We start from the raw sequence: 24428 nt of genomic DNA, 5'->3' as shown, positions 1-24428 counted from the left end.
TACGATGATGGAAAACTAACCTAGCAGTCGGTATAAAGGGCAAGTGAGAAAAAAGTGTCTTGGTTCTGCCTCCTGCATTTCGTAAAACACGCAGCCTTACGAAATACAGGCCACAAAATCAACCAGTTCCAGTTTAAGTTATTTTCTCTTCCATAGTATTAAGTGCCGAAGCGAACCCTAACAGTTGGCAAATATCAAAAAGGCTGACCCAAACCCAAAATAGGCACAGCGGTCTTAAGGACCTCAAAAATGAAAAAGATGGGCGTCATAATCGGGTTAATAATATTCGCCTCCCAGTGGGAGGGAAATGCGAATGGATCCTACCCTTGAAACACTTGGCGGGGTAAAGAAAGTCGAATCTAGGTGAAGCAAGCAGGAAGGGCAGAGCAGGAAGAGCTCCGACGCACCCGGTAGAAAGTTTCCCGTCCCGGAGCAGACCGAGTGCTCCCGCTCACCCCGCCCCGGCCCGCCGCCACCCGGCTCGGCGCACCAGCCCCGGGCCCCGCGACCCCTGCCCGCCCGGTTCCCGTCCAGCCCGAGAGGGCCGCGCACCGCCACCCAGCGCTCAGCCCGAGTCCGCGACGCGGGAGGCGAAGGAAGGCCGGGCTCACCAGGTCCCTCCGGGTTGGACGGCGCCCGGGGCCGAGGGGGCGGGGACCCGCACCCGGGGTCCCCCTGGGCTGGCTCCCTCAGGTAGTCCTCGAAGCACACCTGCCGGGCTTCGCCGCCACCCCCGAACCCCCAGAGGCGGTTGGCCGTGCCCCGCAGAAGGCGCCCGCTCTTCCCCGTGAGAGTGATCAGGTAGTCCATTCCGTCACGGGCCAGGGGCCTAGGAGGCCAAGGGTCCCCGCGGCAGCCGCCACACCCGACTAGGGGGCGGTGGCTCCGAGCGCCCCACCGGAGGCGGGGTGGGGGAGAGGGCGTCCCTAACGTGGCCCCGGGGCGAACCATCAGGGAACCACGCGTCGGGGGAGCAGAAGCCGGGCAAAAGTTTTGAAAAGTTTTTGTTCCTGCTTCCAAACACCCAGACAGGCAAAACTGAGCTTCTAAAGGAAGTACACTCCTCCTAGAACAGCTGCACGCATTGAAAAGCTGGCGACTTTTCCGCAAGTCGTTGGCCCCATCTGCTCCTCTCCCATGCCCGCTGGGTTCCAATGGAACAGCCTGCCCCGCCTAGCCTGCCCCGACCCGTCCGGACGCGGCCGGACTTTCGGAACTGCTGGGGAAGTGGGTAGAGGAAGAGTGGGTAGAGGAGGAGTGGGTAGAGGACCAGTGTTATGGCCGGAGGGCTGAGCAGGGAATGAAAATAGCCCAGGGGAGGTTTTGCTGTCTTTTTATACATTTTGGGGGCCAGGTAGAGCAGTGGCAAAAAGTTTCGCTGCGGGGTGGGGGCGGGGGGCGCGTTGTCTGTGCGTGTTAGCGGAGGCGTACAATCCACGGGAAACTGGTGCAGCTTGTAATTCTGAGAGGAGGAGTGGAGAGAGGGAAGACGGGAAAGTTAGTTTTAAGGCAAAACTGCAATCATAGTTAAAATAAAACCAACCCAGATAGACAAAATGCTTCTTAGGAAGCCAGCCCTACGAGACCGTCGTCGTCAAGTAAAGACGTTAATAGTTAAACGTTTAAGGTTTGTTGTAGCATGAATCGGGTCCTGTAAGGCAAGGTAAATTAAGGGCATCAGCGTTGAACCTTACCCTCTTTTAGGCAGCGATGACTTGCTAAACGTTTAGTACACGATTGATTTTGTCACCAGTGAGATCTGGTTATTCGTTTCACGTCTGTTCACAGCTCTTTTCGATTTTCTTAAGCTTTTTCTCTTTTTTTTATCAAACCATTAAAAGACCTTCTCCTTACCCCTTTTAATAAATTGATTGATCTTTTTCCCATCACTGATTTCAGCTTAAATTCTTACTAAGTTGGACAAAGTTCACCACTCTAACATCAGCATCACCTATATACCTGGTTAAAAATATACAGTGTTTGGATATTTTCAGATTAATATTACCTCAGACTGTAATTCCCAGTGTTTGTGAGAAAGGACGCCGGAATATGTATTTGCGCGTGTTCAGATACACCGCTTGGGAAAGAAAGCACTGCCCCACATCCCCCTGTACCTCTGCTCCCCTTGGGCAGAGTGCTGAGTGGCTCCTAGTTTCCCTGCGATTTCTGTTTGGTAAGGAAGACTTACCATGCTCAGTACTGCTTCTCAGAGAGGCTCCATAAGCCTTCGACATCGAATTTCAATGTCTGAATCTAATCCTGATGAACTAAAATGAAATTGTTTTCTCAGATATTTTACATCTTGAAATTAGTCATTTAATTTGTGATAATCATGCCCAAAAGTGTTTGAATATTTTACACCTGATTACATTTGGCACTTTTACATGCAACCCTGGCAGGAACCTGTTCAAATACTGTTTTACGGGCAGTTAATCCATTTTTTCTCCTGCTTCTATTTCATGGAACTCTAGAGCTGATGGAGAAAAAAATGTATAACCTTGATGATTAAGAACTTTATTGAAACTGAGCTAAGTCATAATGGCTTCAAAATCATTTTACTTATGTAATCACCTTTCTCTTTTATTCTTCACATTTGTTGTCCAAACCGTCACCATTCTCCTGAAATTATCAAATGCATTACTCAAGCATGTTACCTCTCTTTCTTCATAACTCAAAAAATCATAGGCCATCAGATGTGAACCCTTACTTTTCTCCCCTTTTTCTCTTCAATCTATAAGTTCATTTTCATATTTTGCCTCAGAAGGAAGTCCTTATTCCTGCAAATGCCTCTTCTTTAAATTAACTCTTGATCTTAGTCTGGTGTCTATTGGGTATAACTTGCCAGTCTTAATTATTCCTCTATGTTGTATTGTTTTATTCCTCTATGTTGTATTCTCTCTCCACTCTGGTTCCTGCCCCCTTATCCTACCTATTTCCTCCACATCAACCCTTCCTATCCTTAAAAAATTTTCCTTTCATTAACATAATGATTTAAAAGCCATATAATTCATCTTTTTTAAAATTTTAAAAGACAGTGGGCTTTTTTATTTCATTTTATTATTATTTTTTTAAGATATTACTTATTCTTTAGAGGAGAAAGGAAGGAAAGGGAGAGAAATATCAATGCATGGTTGCCTCTTGTGTGTCCCCTGCTGAGAACTAACTGGTCTGCAACCCAGGCATGTGCCCTGTCTAGGAATCGAACCGAGATTCTTTGGTTCCTAGGCCCACGCTCAATCCACTGAGCTACACCAGCCAGGGCTAGCTAATTCATCTATTAAAAGTATATAATTCAGTGGTTGGTAGTATATTTACACAGTTTTTAAACCATCATGAAAATCTAATTTTGAACATTTCTGTCACTCAGAAAAGAAACCACCTACCCATTCCCACCCCAAGATGTAGGCAACCATGAATCTACTGTCTATAAAGATTAAAATTAAAAAAAAAACACCCACTGATGTCTTGAAAAAGTCTACTTTGTCTCTGTGGATTTGCCCTTAATAGACATTTAATGTAAATGGAATCATACAATATCTTGTCTTCAGTGTCTGGCTTTTTACACTTAATGTTTCTGAAGCTTATTGATATTGTAGCATGTTTTGTTAACTTCATTCCTTTTTATTGCCAAATAATATTCCATTACATGGCTATATCACAATTTATTTATTCATTCATTAATGGACATTTGGATTGTTCACACTTTTTGGCTATTATAAATAATGGTTAAATATCTACATACAAAATTTTTTATGCATATGCATATTAGTATATACTTAGGAGTGGAATTGTTCATGCCTTTTTTCTTAATAACATAGTATAAGTTAAGATATACAATGTGATGATTTGCTAGAGGAGTGTATTGCAAAACGAATGCCACAATTAGGTTAATTAACACCTCCATTAACTCACAATTACCATTTATGTGTGTGTGTTTAGTATTTACCCTTAGCAACTTTCAAGTATATAATAAACTATGGTTAACTATAGTCACCATGCTATAATTAGAGTCTCAAAATTTATTCATTTTAAAATTGGAAGTTGGTAACATTTGAGCAACATCTCACCATTTCTCCAACTCACAGCCCCTCACAACACTATTCTACTCCATTTCTGTGCATTTAGTTGTTTTTTATAGATTCCAAATGTGAGATCACACAATATTCATCTCATTGCTGAATAATATTCGATTCTATATAGATGTAAATATTCATATCTTCTTTATTCATTCATCCAATAATAGGCAGGGGGTACAGATATCTCATTAAGAGTGTGATTTCATTTCCTTTGGATATACGCATAAGTGGGATTGCTGGATCATATGATAGTTCTATTTGAAATTTTGGAGGAACTTCCATACTGTTTTCCACAGTGACTGTACCAATGGTACAGGGTTCCTTTTTCTCCACATCTTCACTTGTTTAGATAACATCTATTATCTGGTTGATAATAGCAATTCTAACAGGTATCTCATTGTGGTTTTGATTTGCATTTCCCGAATGATTGGTGATGTTGAGCATCTTCTCCTGTACCTATTGGCCATTTGTATGTCATCTCCAGAAAATGTGTACGGAGGTCTTCTGCCTATTTTTAATTGGATTTTCTTTCTTTCTTTTTTTTTTTGCTGTGAAGTTTATGAGATCCTTGCTTGTTTTGGATATTAACCACTGATCAGATAGGTTGCAAATATTTTCTACTGTTTCTTGGGTTGGACTTTCATTTTGTTGATGTTTCCTTTGCTGTCCAGAAGCTTTTTAGTTTGATGTGGTGCCACTAGTTTATTTTGCTTTTGTCACTTATGCTTTTCGTGTCACATCCAAAAAAAAGCCACTGCCAAGAATAATGTTTTCCCTATGTTTTCTTCTAGGACTTTTATGGTTTTAGGTTTCACATTTCAGTCTTTAAACCATTTTGAGTAATTAATTTTTGTGTATGATATAAGTTAGGGTCCGACTGTATTCTTTTCCATATAAATATCCCTTAAAGAGACTGTCCTTTCCCCATTGAGTATTCTTGGCTCCCTGGTCAATACTAGTTGACAGTACATGCGTGGTTTATTTCTGGGCTCTTGATTGTGTTCCATTGGCCTGTGTGTCTGTCTTTATGCCTGTACTATACTGTTTTGATTACTATAAGCTTTGTAATACAGTTTGAAATCAGGATGTGTTCTTCTTTCCCAGGATTGCTTTGGCTATTTGGGATCTTTTGTAGTTTTACATCAATTTTAAAACTGTTCTATTTCTGTGAAAAAGTGCCACTGAAATTTTGATAGGGATTGCACTGAACATGTAGAACAACTTTGGATGGTATGCACATTTTTACAATAATAAAGTAATAGGTAAGAATGTGGTAAATAATGACATACTGATGCCATCTTACTGCTTTGGGCTGTTACGCAGTTCCTTGGATCCTTTCTTCCTCTCTCCTTGTCTTTCTTTGTAAATTAATAATTTTCTATAGTGGATGCTTTGATTACCTTCTTTTTATATTTTTGGTGTCTTCTGTAGTTGTTTGCTTTCTATAAATAAAACATTTTATAACAATCTTTTTTAAGCTGGTAATTTAATTTCAAGTGTATAAAGACTCTACCCTTCTACTCCTGCCCATTTCATGTTTTTGATGTTACAATTTACCTCTTTTTATATTGTTTATCCAATAACAAATTATTATAACCATAGTTTTTTAAAAATACTTTTACCCTTTAACCTTTTAATTAACACACCACCATATTATAATTTTAGAATAATCTGAATTTGACTAATTACCTTTACCACTGTGATTTATATTTTCATATTTTCTGTGTTACTAATTTGTCATCCTTTTATCTCAGACTGAAAAATTCCTTTTAGTTTAGTTTTTTTTTTTTTTTTTTTTTTTTGGTAAGGCACATCTTGCCATGATGAAGTCCCTTAGCTTTTGTTTGGGAAAGTCTTTTTACTTCCTTAATCTCAAGGAAGTTTTCTTATATGGTACTCGTTAGCAGCTATTTCATTAGACAGAAATGTCAGCACTCAAATTTCTGATGTGATAAGCAGAATCACTGATAGACTCATAAAGTGAACTAGTTAAAGATATTTTGTGAGTGTTAAGAAAAGACAGAAATGAATCTGTTATTTACTTAGTACATCTGGATCTCTCAATAAACATAACTCCCAAATTGAGAGGTAGCCAAACTGGTTACCTTGACATTAACTCTATCTTTATTCAAAGCCTTAGTGATTCTTTTTCCACAAAGGCTTATGCTAGCGTTCAAACTGCTTATCATGTGGGACTCTCACTTGTGCGCAAATTACTGCTGCAAGGAGATTGTTGTTCGGACAGAGCCATCATCAAACACCAGAGCATATGTGATAAAGATTTAATGTGGCCTTGCAATAGCACGAGAAAGAGCTTAGTACTGATTAAAAACAAATTCCCCTCCAGTAGATGTCAGCCTTGGGTATAATCTTTCCAAACCCTACTAAAATCAAGTAACTTTTTCTCAGTTTGAAAACTGTCTTAAAAGTGTTAACTAACTACACCCTCGTCAGAAATAACATACATAGTAATCAAGCAAGGACCCAGAAATACCATCTTTAAGAATTGTAATAGAAACTTGGGTCACCATAAGTCACATCAACTTACCATAGGAATATTTCAGGACTATCAAAGATTATAATTACTATTATATAATGGTCACCCCAAGTACTCCATGCCTGGAATGTGGCAACTTCTGATTTTGGATCAGTTTCACCTAGTTTACTGAACAATATAAATGGCCAAAAGATACTGCCATTTATGCCATTTGAGAAAACTTAATAAAGCTTTAAAAGTCTTTGGATCAAACCCCCAAAGAGGAGTGTTTACAAAGACAAACATTCATGTTCCCTTTCTTTTACAGATTTCTTTCACTGCAGGTTTCTCTTTCTACCGCCTGTATTGTGTGGGATTGTGGTAGAGTGTGCATTTCTACAGATGAAACTGTATGCATCCCATTAAGTAGTCTACCCTCTGTCTGTTTATCTTTCTGGACTCTTCCTCTCCAGCCTGGTCCCACTTCTGTCTTAATTTTATATTAGGTCCTTACATGTTGTTACAGCTTCTTATTTATGTTATTAAATAGAATTTTGGTACTTAATGTTCTTTTTCTACAAAAGCTGATAAGTAAAACATATGGAGATGTATAGTAAATGCTTTATTTTAATATATCATTTTTAGGTTTAATGTTAAGTATTTTAAAGTTATATAATAATTGGGTTGGTGGAAAAGTCCGTTTAGTTTTTTCTGTAAAATAAAAGATGCATTTTTCATTTTCATCAATCACTTTATTGATTTGGATATTTTGAGTATGTCCACTATCTCCTGTATGGTAGAATGTTGATTGTTCTCAATGAATGTCTTGATTTGATTGCTATCAACTTCAACTGATCTACCCAACTGTGGAGCATTGTCCAATGAGAAATCTCTAGCATAATAGTAAAACACTTTTGACACATTCAGTCAATCACAGCACCTTCTCTGTCTGCTGTATAAATCTTTTCTTGGATTTCAGTTGTGTTTTTACCTTTCTTGAAATAATAAAACATAATATGCCAAAATGTTGCATATTTTCTTCCATCTTCAATATTAAAATGGCTACATGAAAATTCACCAGCATTGATGTTTTTTTAACACATGCTGAGTGATAGCTGTCACAATGCAATCTAACAAAATTGTTTCTCATGAAGTTAAAGGCAACTAAGTGCTACTAGAGCCATTTATTCCCACTACTTACGGAAAAAAACAAATGATCTTTTTGGCCTACCCAACATTTAATTATATTTTGGAGAAGTTTTAAGTTAGAATGTATTAGAAATAATTTCCCTATCTTTGCTCTGTGTTTTTAAAATTATTAGAAAAAATGTAAATGCAAAAAAGGAAAGAGAACAAAGTAGTTTAGAAGAGACCTCCGCCTGCTACTAGTTACTACTTTCATGCCAAAATGCCAGTTTCCAGCTTCAGTCTATAACTGGCCATGAGGTATGTGTTGGTTTTCTCCTGTTGGGGGAAAAATGGAACCCTAGGCTCTGTCAATACAAGACAGTATGAAGCACAGCAATAAAAAGAGAACCTGTCTCCAAGGCCATCCATATCTCAGAGGAAAGAGCTGGGCAGCATTGCCACGTTCTTACCAATATTCCACTTGTTTCAGTCATGGTACCTGAACAGCAAACTGGTAGGTGCCCGGAATAATGTTTGAAAGAAAGAGAACCTGTTTTTCTTCCCAACGTGTATGGGGGTTCTCCGTCTCTCCACATCCCCATCCCAAACATCATGGGGGAGAGATGCTAGTAATGCTGTCAGTCGGCCAGAATCCAGGCGGATGTAGGAGGAGAAACCAAAGCCTGGACTGGCAGTCCTTAACTAATCCAGCACTGGCCAGTGAAATTTATTTCCCAAAAGAATCATGCCCAGGGCATTTTCTCCGGTGCAAATCTACTCTTAACGGTCTTCCCAGGAGGCAGAAGACACTGCAATATACGTAACCCATTCTGTGCTGCCCTAACAGGCACGAAGCTAAGTTTGACGGCTTCTAGCAACCTCTCTGAAGAGAATCAGGGCACACCTACCTACCCCATGCACCACTCCCTCTCCAGAGATGCCTGTGGGTGCTGAGATGGCTCTACAACTAGCACTGTCTGCAGCAGCAGCATGTGAAACATTTACTGAAGTGAGGAACAAGGTCTGGTTGGCAGCCACTTTGTACCAACCCTACTGGTTTTCTGGGAGTCAAGGAAGGGAGGAGGGAGAGGTGGGGACGATTCTGAAATATACAGAGAAATTTACAACATTGTTAGGCTCTCAGACTGAGCTGGTCCGGCTGACACACTATGATATATAAGGGGCACACCCCACCAAAACGCAATTATCTTCTGGAGGGCAGGTCCCTTGTTAGTATAGGCTTCTCCCACTAGGTGAGTGTGCTAGGAGCCCATCTGTATTAGTGCACCAGCTAGCACTTGTTGAGAGGCTGCCTTTGGCTTCAGAGAATTTTTCTGAAGACTTTTAACATGTTTGCCCATTTCATGATGAGTGATCTACGAGTGCACTGCGCTGTGTTCAGCAGTTTTTGACCAAAAACAGCATGACCCCAGTGCCCCCACCTCCCTATTGACCCAATCAGAAAAGTGTTCAAAGGGAAATGTTATAGCGATGTGGAAGAGGTTAAACAAAAAACGGCAGAAGCACTAAAAGGTATCAGAATCAGTGAGTTCAAAAACTGTTTTCAGCAGTGGAAAGCTAGGTGTATTGCATCAAATGGAGAGTACTTTCAAGGTGAGTGAACTTTAAACATGTAAGAATAAATAAACAATTTTTAATAAATTGCTTTTTGGGTTCCCCCTCATATACACACATACATTTATGTTTACTTATTGAACCCTATATACCTGTGACATGAAATCTCCCTGCTTCTAATTTCTTCCCTCTTTAATCCTCCTCTAACACTGCAGCAGGGTAATCTTAAATCTACAGATCTAATTGTTCCTTTTCTCCGTTTTAAAAACACTCCTTGTTCAGAGAGAGCAGTTGCTTCCTGTAGATAACAAGATCAGCTGTGGAACATTTTATCAAATGCAAATTTCCCTCCTATACCCAAGAAATCCTGATTCCTGGGTTGTAGGGTGGGTGGGGTTCAGGAACCTGCACTTTTTTATTATGAGACATGTTTGAAATCTGCTCCCTTATAGTTCTTCCAAATGCTTTTGCATATTTAGTCCATGTGCATCGCACATTAACTTCTGAAATAGGGTCACAAGACTAGTTTGGCAAACACTAGGCAGAACTGACCGATGTGCTTTACACTCACATGTAAAGAACAGCCTCTGTACAAAACAGCCAATGGGTTGCACTCCAGATGCCTCTGCCCCTGCCTTAGCAACCAAGGACTCAACCTGCACCAGATGGGACAGTTACAGGATGTCGGTGCCACCTCCAACAGCCTGGATCCCTGAGAAGCTGTGTGGATCAGAGCCCCCTCCGTGCCCTCAACCACAATTGGGTGTGTAGTATGAGCAAGAAATAAATACTACCACAGGCCATTGAGATTTGGGGGGTTCATTTAGCTCCATTAACTTAGCTTACTTTGACTGTTTTTCAAATGCTTAATTTATATTTATTTTTATCATGTATACCAGATGAACAGTAGGTTATTTATGTTGTGAAATCAATGCATTTTGTTTTTCAGAATTCTCTAGCCATTTTTGTATTCTGATGAGTTTTCTTAGATTGCAAAACTATTAATTTTTTTATCATTTAAACTAAATGGGAAAAGAATTTTCCTGACATTACAAAACCAAAAGCAAGCAAACAAACACAGAACCAAAACAGAATGAGTAGAACTCTGAGGTGCTGATGCTAAAAAGAATCCATCAATTATCTATTACTCCCAGCATAAAACTTCAGTTTCATTCATATCAGCCCAATTCTCTCAGTAAATATCTTTATAATCAGAAAATATTACAAATTTGAACTTGTAAAACGCATGCTCAGAAAATGCCATTTTTATGTTTTATATATTGGTTTTCTGTAAAACTATATTAGCAAAGATTGAAAAGAATTGCTTTTTGAGTTATAGAGAGTGTCAATTCTCTTTCACATGATGCCCTGAACATACTCATAGTAATCCGACTGGACCTGAGAAGGGCCTTGGTGTTTATCTAGTTGAGTCTGTTACTTTTTTTGCTTTGGTAGCCAAAGTCCAGAGAATCCAAGCAAGTCTCCTGAAGGTCACAGACTTGAATAAGAACAGAGCCAGAGGGACCCAGGGCTTTCCTATGGGGGGCGCTGCCCCATGAAGTAACTCCATCCGAGCAAAGAATTGTGAGTCTCTCAGTTCACCCAAACATTTGTTGATGTGGCATGATGTCCCATGGAGTGTCACCCAGATGTGAAAGCCAGGTACAACTATTTATTCTTGAGATTTAGCTTTCTCATCTGCAAAATAAGAGCAAACAATGCCCACCTAGTTCCTCTGTATGTAATGTGTTAGGCCCATTGTTCTTTGGCCATAAATGAACACATTTAGATTTACTGCCTTCAGATTTCAGCCTAAATACATCTCGATGAGAGTTCAGCAAAATCTGGGCCATGGGTCAAATCTGGCCTGGCACCTGTTTTTGTAAATCCAGTTTCAATGGAGCACAGCCACACCAGTTCATTTGTGTATCGTCTGTGGCTGTTTGGGGCTACAGCGGGAGAAAGGGCTAGTGTTCCACAGACCTGATGACCCAAAAGACTAAAATATTTACTCCTTTGCTGTTTTCAGAAAAGCCCTGCTGACCCACATTCTAGATTTCTGAGATTGGTTTGAAAGTACTCTTGATTCTCTCCTTTGCACTGTTATTGAATATCTCTCTCACTGGGGCAGCCACACATTTGTCTCTATTCCATCACGGTCAAGGACATGGACAACAGTGTGGTGATTGTGGGCAGGTGGGGCCTAAGGGGAACAAATGGTAATGGAAAAGATAAAATAATAAAAGCTTTTTAAAAAATTTGTCTCTTTTTAAGTGTTTAATGAGACACGAGCTAGGAGAGTCACATTACACAGCACACGAGAGCGCATTGCTGATTGACAGTGACTACCACTACCACCGGACACTTGCCTGAAGAAGTCTGAATCCACTAAATGGCACCATCCCCCAGCCCTCATTTGTCAACAATGCCATTATTTGTCGAATGCCTTCCTGATATGCAGGAGACGATGAGGTACAGACTCCAAGGGATTAGTGTTTTTCCAGTTCCAAGTGGTTTCAAGCCTTTGTTGTTTCTATGTCCTTCAATTCCATTTCAACCCCATTTTTGAAATTTGAATTATTCATCTAACTACAGTTTTTTGGCAGACCTCCCATTTTCTGGGTAGAGACTGGTTAGCTGTCACCAAACCTGATTATTCTTTTTCCTGGACATACCACATTTCTCAGTTTTCTTCAGTCGGGGCGGCTAAATGACGAATTTCTAGCCAGTGGAAGAATTACAAAAGTGAGGTGTGCTACTTTCAAACCTGGCCCACACGAGCATCCACTGGAGACCCTCCGTGGTTTTTTCCTTTCCACAGCCTGGAAAAGAGGAGCATGGGGACTTGAGAAGCCACTTATTAAAGATGCAGAGCCACAGGAAAGGAACCTGGGTCCCTAAATCGACCCTGAGAGGAGAGCGACCCACCACTCAGGAATGCCAGTTTCAGACTTGAACAAAAAATGAACTAATAGTGTATTTAAGCCATTATACAATACATATTTTGAGGTCTGATTGTTATAAAAAGGAGTATAATTTTCACAAATATACTATCTGACCTATATAATATTACTATCAACGTTTCTGTGACCAGACATAAAAATTTACTGATAACTCAGTTTTCTGGAGCAAGAGCTTAATAATTCATGTAAAGTGGATATGGTAATCTATCTTCACCCATGCTAGCTTACAACTTTCCATTTCACAGTTTTTGTTTTGTATTTTCTAGTAGCTCATTCTTCTTTAGAATAAAGCACAATGGGTGGTATGCTTGTTCTGCCTTCTAAAATCTGTTAAACACTGCGCATCTTCCTCAAAAACAGAACCTCACACTTCTTATTCTCCATTATTCTAGGACTTCCCTTTTCATAGAATGGTCCTACTGTGGTTAGGTGGTGTTTTTAGTGTGTTTTGCCCTTTAAGACACTCTTTAATTTTATGCCATCCTCTTAGTTGTCCTTGGAATATGCTCTTGCTATTTCCGCCTCTGCTGGGAGCTAAGTTCAGAGGGCATCTTGTCAAGTCACACTGGTTTCTCCCCATTGTGCTTTCTTATTAAGACTGTTCATGACTTCGTTTGATTTTTTTTGCAATGCTACCACCTGTCATGCAGGCCTTAGTTTTAGTCTTTGAAATTAGATTAAAATGATTTGTTTGTGTGTTGTTAGAACATAGCCTGAGATATAGTAGGCACTCAGATATTCTATTTTGTGGAATAAATGTGTGAATAAAATCATACCCATCTTTTCTCTCAATTAGATTCCAACCCGCTTTTCTACAACCCAAGAATCAGATGTAATTAAATCGAGCTCACTCCCTCTCTTCATTATTGAAGGAGCACCAATTATCTGACACTCTTTTTTTCTCTCCAAGAGCAGTTCTCAGCCTTGGCTTTACATTTTAGGAGCTTTTGAAAATCCCAATGTTCAGGCCACACTCCAGATCAGTGAAATGTAAATCTCTCGGAAGATAGGATACAGACAGCCGGAGGACACTTCCCAGGTGATTTCTGTGTGCAGCCCAGGCTGAGAATCACTGCAGGCCTCCTGTTGTTTCCTTCCTACACTGCAATCTTCCTCATTAGTGAAACTCACTGGTCTAAGTCTAGAGAGACCAGTAAATACTATGGTGCCACCTTGTAAGGGGTTGCCAGATAGTAGTATCAGGCATATATCGATTGTTTACTAGGCCGGGCATTAGATTAAGGGCATTTCCTACATTGCTGCCATTATATCTGAGCTCTCCTTAATGTGTTCTCTCTAAAGTGAACACACTCTCTAAAGTGTTCCTCGTACCAATTTGATTAAGCTGCAGTTAGTTTATAGAAATCTTGGCCTGAAAGAAAGGTGTGATGAAAGCCCATATGGCAAATATAATTATGATAGCTATGTGCAGAATAGTGTATCGCTAATACAATAGAATAATGCTTCTTTAGCCAGAAAATATGTATGTTGTAAATACTATTAGTATGAGGTTATCTGATTTTGATTCTATGGAAACAATTGATAACTCTATAAATTGCAAAAGCTGATATCAATGCAAAATAACAAGGGCATGATTGTCTTTAGTAAGTAAAAATCTGTCCAATAGATCTGGAATTGACTTTCTTCCCCAATATGGAAAAATGTGCCTCCATTTGCACATTTATGTATGTATGCATGTATGTATGTATGTATGTATGTATGTATTTTCTCCATTCAGACTGTGTTCTCTCCCTCTTACTCTTCCAAAGGAAGAGAAGAACGGTCATCAATGGCTTTTGGCAGTTACAAAAACACCACCAAAACCAGCGTCGTGCTCAGGAGAGAACACCGTGCCTCCTCCTCGTGGCTTTGGGTGCTCTGCACATAGAAACTTCTCTCGTAAAGAACTATAGAAACGATCCCTGAAAGTACAGTCTTTGCACATTTATTTAATAATCCTCACTTATAATATGGCTATTTGGATTCTCTATTGAACTGCTGGTAACATCTTACTGGATCCCTTATTAATGAGTTAAATAAAATATTTAATGTGTTCCTTTTTATTATGTCTTGATTGTACCTTTTTCTGGGGTACAGTTATCCTTAAAAAGTATCCTCTTACTGTCTTATTTCTCTGATAGAACCCATTTGGGTTACACGCACTTGCACATACACACATTAAAGCTCACTCTTGATTTAATCAAATTTTTTAAAATAGAGAAAATATAATTTTTGCTATATTCATTAATCCTTTAAACCATGAAACTTTGCATCATGCTTCTTCTCAAACCCATCTATAGTTTTAAATGAATTATTGATCCTTTACAATGTGGTTATATTTTATAATAATTTTAACAGTAGCAACAAGGTTAGGGAAAATGACAAATTATTCTAACCACAATTCTGTAGCCAATGGTTATAATATTGTGCTGTAGCAGAACGGCTGAGGGGTAGAGGGGTGAGGAGAAAATGTTTGTGGAATGCTGAAAGATCACAATTTAACTAACTACCAGGGTTTGTTTGTGCTGAGGGCTGATAAGAAGTACAGAGAATTTTATGCAGAGGCTGCATGGTGGAGGAAACAGACTAGGTGACTGGGCATCTGTAGGAAGAATAAGGAAGAGGGAGAGAAAACAACTTAGGTGTCTACGAAATTGAAAATCACACACATCTAACACTGTAGCATCCTGGAACTAGGAGCCTCTTGGGGGCATAACCTAAATTAAAGAAGCGCAAGGAAGAGCACCGGAGTGTCAGCAACTCTGATTCAGAGTCACGATGGAAATTCCCTCCACCATCCTACTACTCATTTATTTCTCCTAATACATATTTGTCTATAGGAAAATCTTAGGTGCTCTGGTTTATTCCACAAAATCCAAACCAATAGCCCCAAATATAGTACATGAGAAAGACTTGTGGTTAAAGCAGGAAGGCTTCTGGAAGCAAAGTGTCGCTCATCCACTGACTCACTCTGTAAACATGAGGCACCTACTAAACCAGTCAGGCGTTGGTGGTTCATCCGTGAACAGAATAATGTCTGCGTCTGGCGATGCTGGCCGAGTTTATTAGTAGTTTCCGAGAACCATTCTCAGGTTTCTATAGGAAGGAGCCGGAAAATATAAAACACATGACCACAAACACTGCTACTTAATAAGCAACAAAAGAGCTTGGTTTTTCTTTTTAATAGCTTAGGGAATCTCTTTTGCTCCCTTTTCCAGAAGCAAAAAAAAAAAAAAATGATATGGTTTGGAATGGGTAGGTGCATTAAGGGTTTATGTGATGTTGAAAGGAGTGCCTGTGTATATGACAAGTACACACCAGCTTAAAAGGGTTTGCTGTTGACCCTGTAACATCAAAAGGCCTTAGTTTGCTCTTACCAGCACAGACTCTCAATAGAGTAAAATCAGTACAGGACACTCTTTCAAATACTTAAGCTGAATGAGTAGGTAGCTCAGCATTTCATCAGTCAACCATATGGTGAACTGCCAGTGAGGAATGCCCCGAGGATAAGAAAATGGGGCTTCAACACAGGCCCCCTCAATTGCTTAAAAAACACAACTAAGGCATTAAATCTAAGGTCAATGGCCCATCATATTCACAAAGTATAACATCCACCATAGAATAATTTTTCAGAAAGGGAGCTTTACAGGTTTTTTAAGTCTTCTGGCGTTTACCAGGATTATGTCTAAAATTGCCCCCAGACCCATGAATATGTCTTATTTTTAAAAGCCTCTGCAGAAAGATTCTTTGGCATCTTATTCAATGATTAAGCCTTTTTTACTACAAGAAAAAAATTCCTTTTAGTTATTTCTAAACTATCTAGAGCACAAGACCATTTTTTGGCATTTAAAAAATTATTAAAATTTTGATCATACTCAAAAGCAGATAGAATAGCATGACCCATTGTATAGATTAAAAATTTTTCAAGATTTTGTATCACTCACTCCTATTTTCTTTGCCAAAACATTTTAAAGCAAATCTAAGACATATTATTTCATCCCTATATGCTTCAGAGTACACATCTAAATTTTAAAACATTTGAACATTCATATTAACTGTTGGGTGCTATTATCACACCTAATGAAATAGCACTCATTCCTGTGTAGAATCCAAGACCTGGTCCTTGCCCACTCTCCCCACTAGGTAAACATGTCTTTTTGCAGTTTGCTCATTGACAGTGAGCAAACTGTCATGATCTAAACACGGTCTACACATTACAATTGGTTAAGTCTCTAGGCATCTAGACCAGGGTTTCTCCAATTCTGATGTTCAAAGGAATCATTTAGAGATCTTAATACTCAGTAATTGCACATCTAACAATCTCCCAGGTGGCACTAACATTGCCGGACTCAAAGCGGACCACACTTGGAGCAGTAACATCCTTGCAAAGGCCCTCCTGGTTTTTGTTTATTTGTCTTCATGCCACTGGCTTATTGCAGCAACAGGCGGTGATCCTGGGCTATATCCCAAGGTCTGGATGTCCATGTTTGTCTTTGTGGGATATTGTCGAACTTATTCCTCCACTGCCCTTACTTTCTCTCAATAATGTTAACTCAAAACACATGAATAAATCTAACCTTACTTTTTGGGTAGGAATATTTTAAGAAGTATTCTGTGATTCAAATAACTATTCAGTCTGTATGACTATCATTTGTGTTATGGTGTCAGTCATGTTAAAGAGCTGGCTCTAGAGTCATATTTCTATGATTTAATTTCTACCTCTATCAATTATTACTTATATAACCTTGGACAAGTTCATTTTCCCCAAGCCTGAGTTTTCTCAGCTGTGAAATGGGTATAATAATAATATCTATCTTATAGAGTAACTGTGAAGAACAGGGCAGATATTCAATAAATGCAAACTATTATTGTTATTGATTTTGTAATCTTTTTCCTCTGAATTAAAATACTTTAGTTTGGGAACTTTTCTCCTAAGTCTTTAAGCCAACTTTTTAGCTCTTTGTTCATCTTAGGGAGTGTGTCATTCATTCATGTAAATACTATATAAATTATATATCCTTTCGATGTGTTATAATTAATAAAGACATGTTTTGACATGAAAACTGTGGTTTAGTCAGAGAGTAAATCTTCAGGAGATTTACTGGAGTTGAGCTGATGAGGCACTCTAATATTTCGTTATCTTTTTGAAACAGGCTGCTGACGTTGGGAGAGAATCTCCGATTAAACTTGATACTTTGAGGAATCTAAGAATCTAGGGAAAGAAGCCTGGGACAATCCAAAACAGCACTGTGCATTCTGAATCTACTTTAGGACCATAGGAACATAGCACATGATTTACATGGACATAAAGTCTTCAATTGTAAGTCAAACCCTGAGTTGTAAATTAATTTTTCCCTTTAACTAAATTCAGTCAGCACAGAGTAACTTAGAGTCATTTTTCCTAACAAGCAAGTGCTGGCCCAGAGGACGGGCACCAAAAGTGCCCTAGGCAATGAGCCCAGCACTGTTCTACACTTTGCTCTTTGCTCTTTTTCCTCTTGAGCTTGATTTTCTCAGATGTCTTTCTTATGAGACTATACATGTATTTGTTTCAGAGATGTGTTCTGTTAGTATTATTAGTTCTGTTAGATGTATTTCTGATGACATAGAAATAGTCTTCAAAGAAAACATTTTAACACATTGGAAAATGCATCTCTATGTAGAACACTGCCCGCCTGACAAAGGATATATATCAGACTAGAAAAGTCTGAAGTTCTTATAATCTTGAATACATAAAACAATCAGGGGGACACCATTTGTGTTACTTTAAAAACTCAACCATGCACTTCTACCCCTTAGTTTGAAAAAACAATATTTTCCTAACCCACACTAGTGATTGCCAGATAGAAATATTTTTAGTGTCTTGTCCTTGTAACAGGGATGTCTGACTCCACTTTGAGATGCTCTGAAACCACAACTGGGTTGTACTAAGACTGCTCAGGTGGCTGGAGTTCAGACAGTTCATACACCACGGAATAATTTGTAGTTGGTATATTTTAAGGCTAAGCTTTTATTACCCATTGGGATATTTTTTTAAATGCCCAACATGAATTTTTAGATGCTTTGTGCCTATTTCACTCTCACTGTTGACCAGAGAAGGGGAAAGGCATGCATTAGAGTCTCCTTCAAATACATACAACCCCTTCCATCCTATTACCTTCCTAATAAAGTTAGTTTATTATTTATATACTGCTTTTACCTTTTCAATTTCCTAAAACCCTCATTTAATTTCCTGTAATCAATGCTTAGTTCCCTGGTGGGGACCAGGGAATTAAGATAGCGGGAATAGTCATAACCATTTTTTAACAGGATGAGCAAATAAATAACTTTTCTAAGGTTATAAGTCACTTAAGGGTTGTAGGAAGAGACTAATTACCTAATTACCCAATACCCATTTGCCCCATCTTCCTTCCTGACTTTATTTGGAATGACAATATATTTAGAAAAAAAAGTGCTAATTTTTCACTTTCTTTTTCTAGGTAGTCCTGTGACACAGTTCTAGACACTGAGACATGAGCTGAAGTCTCTTAAATGTTTCTCAGAAAGTCTGTGCCTCAATGATACAGTTGCCATTCCTTCCTGCCTCCACCTTCCTCCTATCTGGAAGATGGATGTGATGGCAAGAACTACAGCAGCCCTCTTAGAACCATGAGGCAAAGTATAAGAAAATTGTAAAGAGACCCCAGCCTTGACATTCTGAGCCTGTATCAGTGACTTCCTACTTCTGGACTTCTTTCCACAAGAGAAAAATAAAGCTTTACATGTTTAGACGACTGGGGCCTTTACTTACAGACCAATGCAATTCCTCTCTATCAGTGTAGGAACTTGAACTTAGGTTCTCAGATTCCAGCTCTGTCATCTTCCATCGATTGTTTTAGATTATGTTGTCTGCTAATTCCTAGACAATAAATTTGACTTGTTCTTATTCCTGCAATCATGAGATAGTGCACTCAACATTAAGTCCTAGAGCATGAGAAAAAGGCTACTACTGCATTTTGGATTTAAAAAAAAACTTTTATAAGACCTTATTTCTGCCAAATGGAAGAAATGCCAGAGAGCAAGATATCAAATGCTCCCACATCTTGGATTTTAATTGATTACCGCTATAACCCTAAGCAAAATATAGAAGTAGCCAAAGGCTATTTTTGGCATTTCTTACTAATCTGATTTTTAATGAGCTTCTTTTTCCTCTAGCACTCAATACTCTTTGGCATCTACTATCAATTCCTATTACCAATCAAAGCTGATGTAGTGAGAAGAGAAATGTAGAATTACCATTACTGAAGTAATTTATAGGGATGTAATTTTTTAACGGGATACCTGCAGTTGTTAAGAAAGACCTGTACATCCAGTTGGACCTCTAGGATTTGTGAGGGGTTTCGCTGTTCTTCTTCATCTAACCTAAGCAGCTCCTCTCTCTAAGTCAGCCCCTAAACTCCCTCTCATCCCCTGCACCCCCTCCCAGCTCGGCTGGCAAGGCAGCACAAAGCAGAGACTGGGTGCACGCTGTGAAGAGCGCTAAATCCTAGAATTCAGAGACTACTAGGAAGGGGGAAGGCAAGAGATGTGCTTTTGGTTATTCTCTATACATTGAGAAAATATCCTCAGTAGATATATTAGCTACTCATCAGGTCATTAAAATCAGGTAATTAAAAGCCTTTCACATTTTAATGTATGTTTGGCATGGTACTAAACCCTCTAATAATTTTTCTTCCTTGTATCTTCCTCTTTTGTTATCTGCTGTCATGTCACTTGGTGTAAAATATCTACTTCCTTTTTCAGATTGTTTTATCATAGATTTTATGTTCCTTCTATGTGCATATCAATTCTGCTGTGCCCATCATGTGAAAAAAAATATTCAAAAAGAAAAATAAAATGAAGCACACTCAAGCTAAAGACTTGGTTTCTAGCCCCAGATGAGTCATAGGCTTAATGGCCTAGGGCACAATATTTACCATTCCTGCCCCTCGTTTTTGTAGCTGAAAAATGGTAAGGTGAACTCACCTTGGGAAGGCCCCTTTCAGTCCCAGGGTTATGATTTAAGCCCTTGTTTACACACAGCCATTAATCTTTGCAACAACCTTACGGAGAAGGAGAGTGACATTATCCCCCTGTTGCAGATGAAGAAACAAAATGTAAAGCAGGCTCACTGACCTGTCTGCCGTTGCATACCTGGCAGGTGGCTGCGCAAGGACCTGAACCCAGGTAGTAGCTGACTTTCACTTCTGCAAAGAAATCTGAGCCACCACTTCCCTACATAAAGAGAGGACAAAGGAGGCCAGGGGAGTGAAATTTTTAAGGCTCATCTATAAAGTTATAGGCAGAGGCAGGTGTTTCACTCTCTTGAGACATGGAGTGGTAATTTGCAGAGATAGCTGCATTTAGATCACACTGACTGTTGTTTTGTGTCACAGTATTACTATTTTCACCCAGGGTCCCAAACCTGCTCTAGGCCTTACAGTTGTCAAATGATACCTCGAGATGGAGCATCCTGCTACACAAGTTAAAAAAAAAGAAAGCCATTGATTAAAAATGTTTTCCATCTTCTTCATACAGAATAATAATACTTTCGTGCTGATATATGTGAGTTTTATTTATTTTTTAATTTAATTCTCACAGGAGGATATGTTTATTGACTTTTAGGGAGAGAGAAGAAACAGAGAGAGAGACAGAGAGAGAGGGAGAGAGAGGGAGAGACATCAGTTGGTTGCCTCTTATACATGCCCTGACTGGGGATTGAAACTGCAACCTAGGTATGTGCTCTGACTGAGGATCGAACCCACAACCTTTTGGTATATGGGACAATAATACTCCAACCAACTGAGCCACCCAGCCGGGGCATAAGCTCTGTATATTTTAGGGGATAATGTAAATTCTAGAAGAATTTCTGTGTTGGTATTCTTGACATAATACTATTATATATACCAACCAATGGAACACATGCATCTATGAGTTTAAAATTATTATTTTATCAAACAAAGAAAAATAGAATATGAGCACTGGCAATGACAATGATTAGTTTGCCAAATGCAACACCCTTCATTTTTTATCACAGCCGTCAGGGGACAGGGCCGTAGTTAGACGAACGGAAGCCTGGCCCAGCGGTCTGCACACTTCAGCTCTATTCCTGGGACCAGGCACTGGCGTAGTCAGTGATCACGTGCTTGTCAGCTGACTTCCCCCAAACGTTCAGAAGTTAGAATTGAGGAGTGTTCCCTAACTCACTAATGCTTTCGCTGTTGGTATAACTGTGTTTGGAGATTTTAAAAAGGATCAGCTGTGGGGTAGGGTGGGGGAGCCTGAGACTTGAATCTTGGATAACTTAGCATGAGGCCTTACTAGTACTTTTAGTGAGAATTTAAACTTAACTTCACTATTTCTAAATGTTACCTTGCTCCTTCAATCTTGTCTCTTTTTCATTTGGTAGGAGAAAGGTCTCAATGGTACAGAGGGAAAAGAGGAAGGAAGACAAAGAGGATGATTCTGTCTTCTCCTCCCCCACCTTCCCTCTCTGAGTCTGATTATGCTCATTCCTAATGATCTGGTTGAGTGGCATTTGGAGAGTTGGTCCATTACACATTAAATGAAAAGAGGGATTCCTCATTTTTGAGCCAGGGGAAGCCCCACAGATTTCAAAATTCTCCTCAGAGATTGCCTCACTCCTGCCTTTGTTCAACAGCTTTGGAGTGCTGCACGTTATGCTCAGCGCTGAGGGTATGAAAACAATAAAGACCGGTGCCCGCACCCAAGAAACCACCAACAGGCCCGGCATGAGCTATCTGAATGTGTTTTTACACCGCAGTGTGGTGAGCATGCCGACGGAAGAGGACGGCGTGGAGGAGATGGGCACCTGGAAAGACTCAAAGTAGTAGTTTATCAGTTAACCTTGGTGATCAATGGAAGCCAAAAAAAAAGTCACTTTCTTACATACTGTAAGTTTTGTCGTAATGGACTTTAAAGATGAATATTTAATCAAACCAAATAGAACAGCAGGCAATGTGCCAGGTAGCACTAAAATCTATAAAAGCATCAGTTTTGGAGTTGGACAGATAAAATTACAACCCCGTTTCTGTCTACAAGTATGACCTTGGGCGAGTTGCCTGACCTCTCAAAGTGCTTCTTCATTTAGAGAATGGAGATTATTAAAGTATCTACACTTCATGGACTTGGATGAAGTTTAAATCACAGAACACACGGAAGCTCAGTCTTTGGCATCTGGTAAGATGGTAAGTGTTCAATAAATCCTAGTTATTATTAAGTACTTTATATACATTTTCTCATTAAATTCTTGCAGTAATCCAATGGACAGGCTTTCCTAAAATCAGATCTATGTGACAAGGATAAAGAGCATGGGAGATATTAGGGAGGTAGGTTCTGATCCATGAAAGACTCAGTGTGCCATACAAGGAGTTTGGGATATACAGAGCAGGCAGTGGGTGATCCTTAAGGGTTTTTCAAAGAGAGAACCAATGAGTTGTACGTGCAGATGTGTAGGAATGTCAGGTACGGTTGGTTGACTCCAGTGGGTTACCATTAATTATAAAGGCTTAGCTGGCTTGAGGCGGAGAAAGCTACAATTTTTTCAATATCATTCTGAGTATGTTTTAGAAAGATCATTAAGTGTAGATAATAGGTTGGAAGGGAAAGGAGAAATAAGAAAGGCTGGGGGTCACTCTGAGTAACAGTAGCATGGGAAATCCTAACTGCAATACTACAGACCTTCAGAAGGGATGGCTGGCAGATCCCCGTGTCTCCAGCCTCCGCCTCCTCATGGAAGAAGCTTCAGGACTTGCCTAAATGCTAAGGCTTTCAGCTATGAATTGCACCAGCACTGGAAATGTTTTCTGAGTATTTTTTTTGTTGTTGTTGTTGTTGTTGTTGTTACTAAGGGGCATGAGGTTTTAATCACCTCTTAAGAGGCAGCAAGTAAGCTCCTGCCTGGAACTGGAAGAACTAAATATCAAAGTGATTGTTTCTTGGCTGCAGGGGAAAAGCAGAAAACAGATGCTCTAAAAACAGCAGTCCCCAACCTTTTTGGCATCAGAGACCCATTTCCTGGAAGACAATTTTTCTAGGACCACAGTTGGTAGGGGGAATGGTTTTGGGATTATTCAAGTACATTACATTCAAGCTCACCTCCTGCTGCGAGCCCCGGTTCCTAACAGGCCTGGACCAGTGTGGTCGGTCCGTGGCCCGGAGGCTGGGGACCCCTGCTCTGAAAGCACTTGGGTAGTTTGATATCTTTTTTTGTCACTTTCATATGTTGATGATGTCATCATCATTAACCTTCTACAGTGATTCAAAAGTAGTAAATCATATAATAGCAGAGACGATATAAAACACAAATATGTGGGAAGGGGCAAAAGTAGGTTTATAGTTGTGAGTATGCAAAACAGTTTATTATTGTATATTTATTACTATTATTGACCTACTCTTGCCCACCCCTATATATTTCCATAGGGTTAACTTTTTTCTTTTACACCATTGCCCACATGTCACTTTATTATTACTATCTGAATGTCATCATGCGTGGGACTGGGGCCATTTGTTTTTGTATTTTCCTATATTAAAAACTCATACTTTCTTTTTAGGAAAAAGAACAAAAGATAATGGAAGAAAGAGGCTTGTCTTTTTCTGATTGTGCTAAGCCAGACAACTCTCAATTCTCCCCTTAACTGGAAGGAATGCATATTAAAGAAAATCACAGGGAGTAGACAGTTCTATACATACTTCTAGTTTTTCAATTATTTTGCTCAACCATTTAAATAAGGACTACGGGGTTTTTTGAACACAGGCTCTGAGCCAGGGTCTTGGGTTTCAATACCGGCTCTGACTCTTATTTCGCTTGTTTGGCCTTAGGCAAATTTCTTAATCTTTCTGTATCATAACTTCCTCATTTGTGAAATGGGGTAATAATTGTACCTCATGAATAGGGTTGAGGGAAGGCCATATTCAACAAATGTTTACTTAGGCCATATTATGCACCAGGCTCTGCTCTTTGTAGAAGGGATAGGATATGAAAAAAAAAGATCAATTTCCTTCTTTATAGAGTTTGCATTGCAGTTAACAACATGAATATGAACACACATACATGTGTTAGTGATAAGTGCACACATACATGTGTTAGTGATAAGTGCTATGGAGAATAAAAGTACAGAACACAGGGATGTGAAACTACTGAGGGGTTGGAGAGATCTGAAGTTATATGGA

At 39.4% G+C, this 24428-nt stretch overlaps 1 protein-coding gene, 1 long non-coding RNA gene and 1 other non-coding gene across 11 annotated transcripts in view; 1 reads left to right on the top strand and 2 right to left on the bottom strand.

The window, feature by feature from the left end:
* The window catches only part of OXR1 (oxidation resistance 1), a 367132-nt gene that overhangs the window by 72135 nt on the left and 270569 nt on the right, over positions 1 to 24428 (bottom strand). For 3 of the 9 annotated variants that reach the window (XM_037048376.1, XM_037048377.1, XM_037048378.1), the window contains exon 1: positions 612 to 906. The exons of 4 other annotated variants lie outside the window; for them this stretch is intronic. In XM_037048376.1, the coding sequence (XP_036904271.1) occupies positions 612 to 810 (199 nt within the window). In that variant the 5' untranslated portion in view covers positions 811 to 906. Of the gene's footprint in view, positions 1 to 324; positions 418 to 611; positions 908 to 24428 lie in introns of those variants that run through there. 2 more of the 9 variants (XM_037048381.1, XM_037048385.1) reach the window with 2 other exon arrangements.
* On the bottom strand, positions 13948 to 14156 carry LOC118989054 (small nucleolar RNA U3). The gene has a single exon (XR_005066937.1). It is a non-coding gene; the product is annotated as a small nucleolar RNA U3 (small nucleolar RNA).
* On the top strand, positions 21973 to 22437 carry LOC118988595 (uncharacterized). Its single transcript, XR_005066815.1, has 2 exons — positions 21973 to 22150; positions 22348 to 22437. It is a non-coding gene; the product is annotated as an uncharacterized LOC118988595 (long non-coding RNA).

Source organism: Sturnira hondurensis, unplaced genomic scaffold (genome assembly GCF_014824575.4).
Source record: "Sturnira hondurensis isolate 20B ecotype Veracruz unplaced genomic scaffold, ASM1482457v3 Scaffold0006413, whole genome shotgun sequence".
In the NCBI taxonomy this organism is placed as follows: domain Eukaryota; kingdom Metazoa; phylum Chordata; class Mammalia; order Chiroptera; family Phyllostomidae; genus Sturnira; species Sturnira hondurensis.
This window is presented reverse-complemented; position numbering and strand designations above follow the sequence as displayed.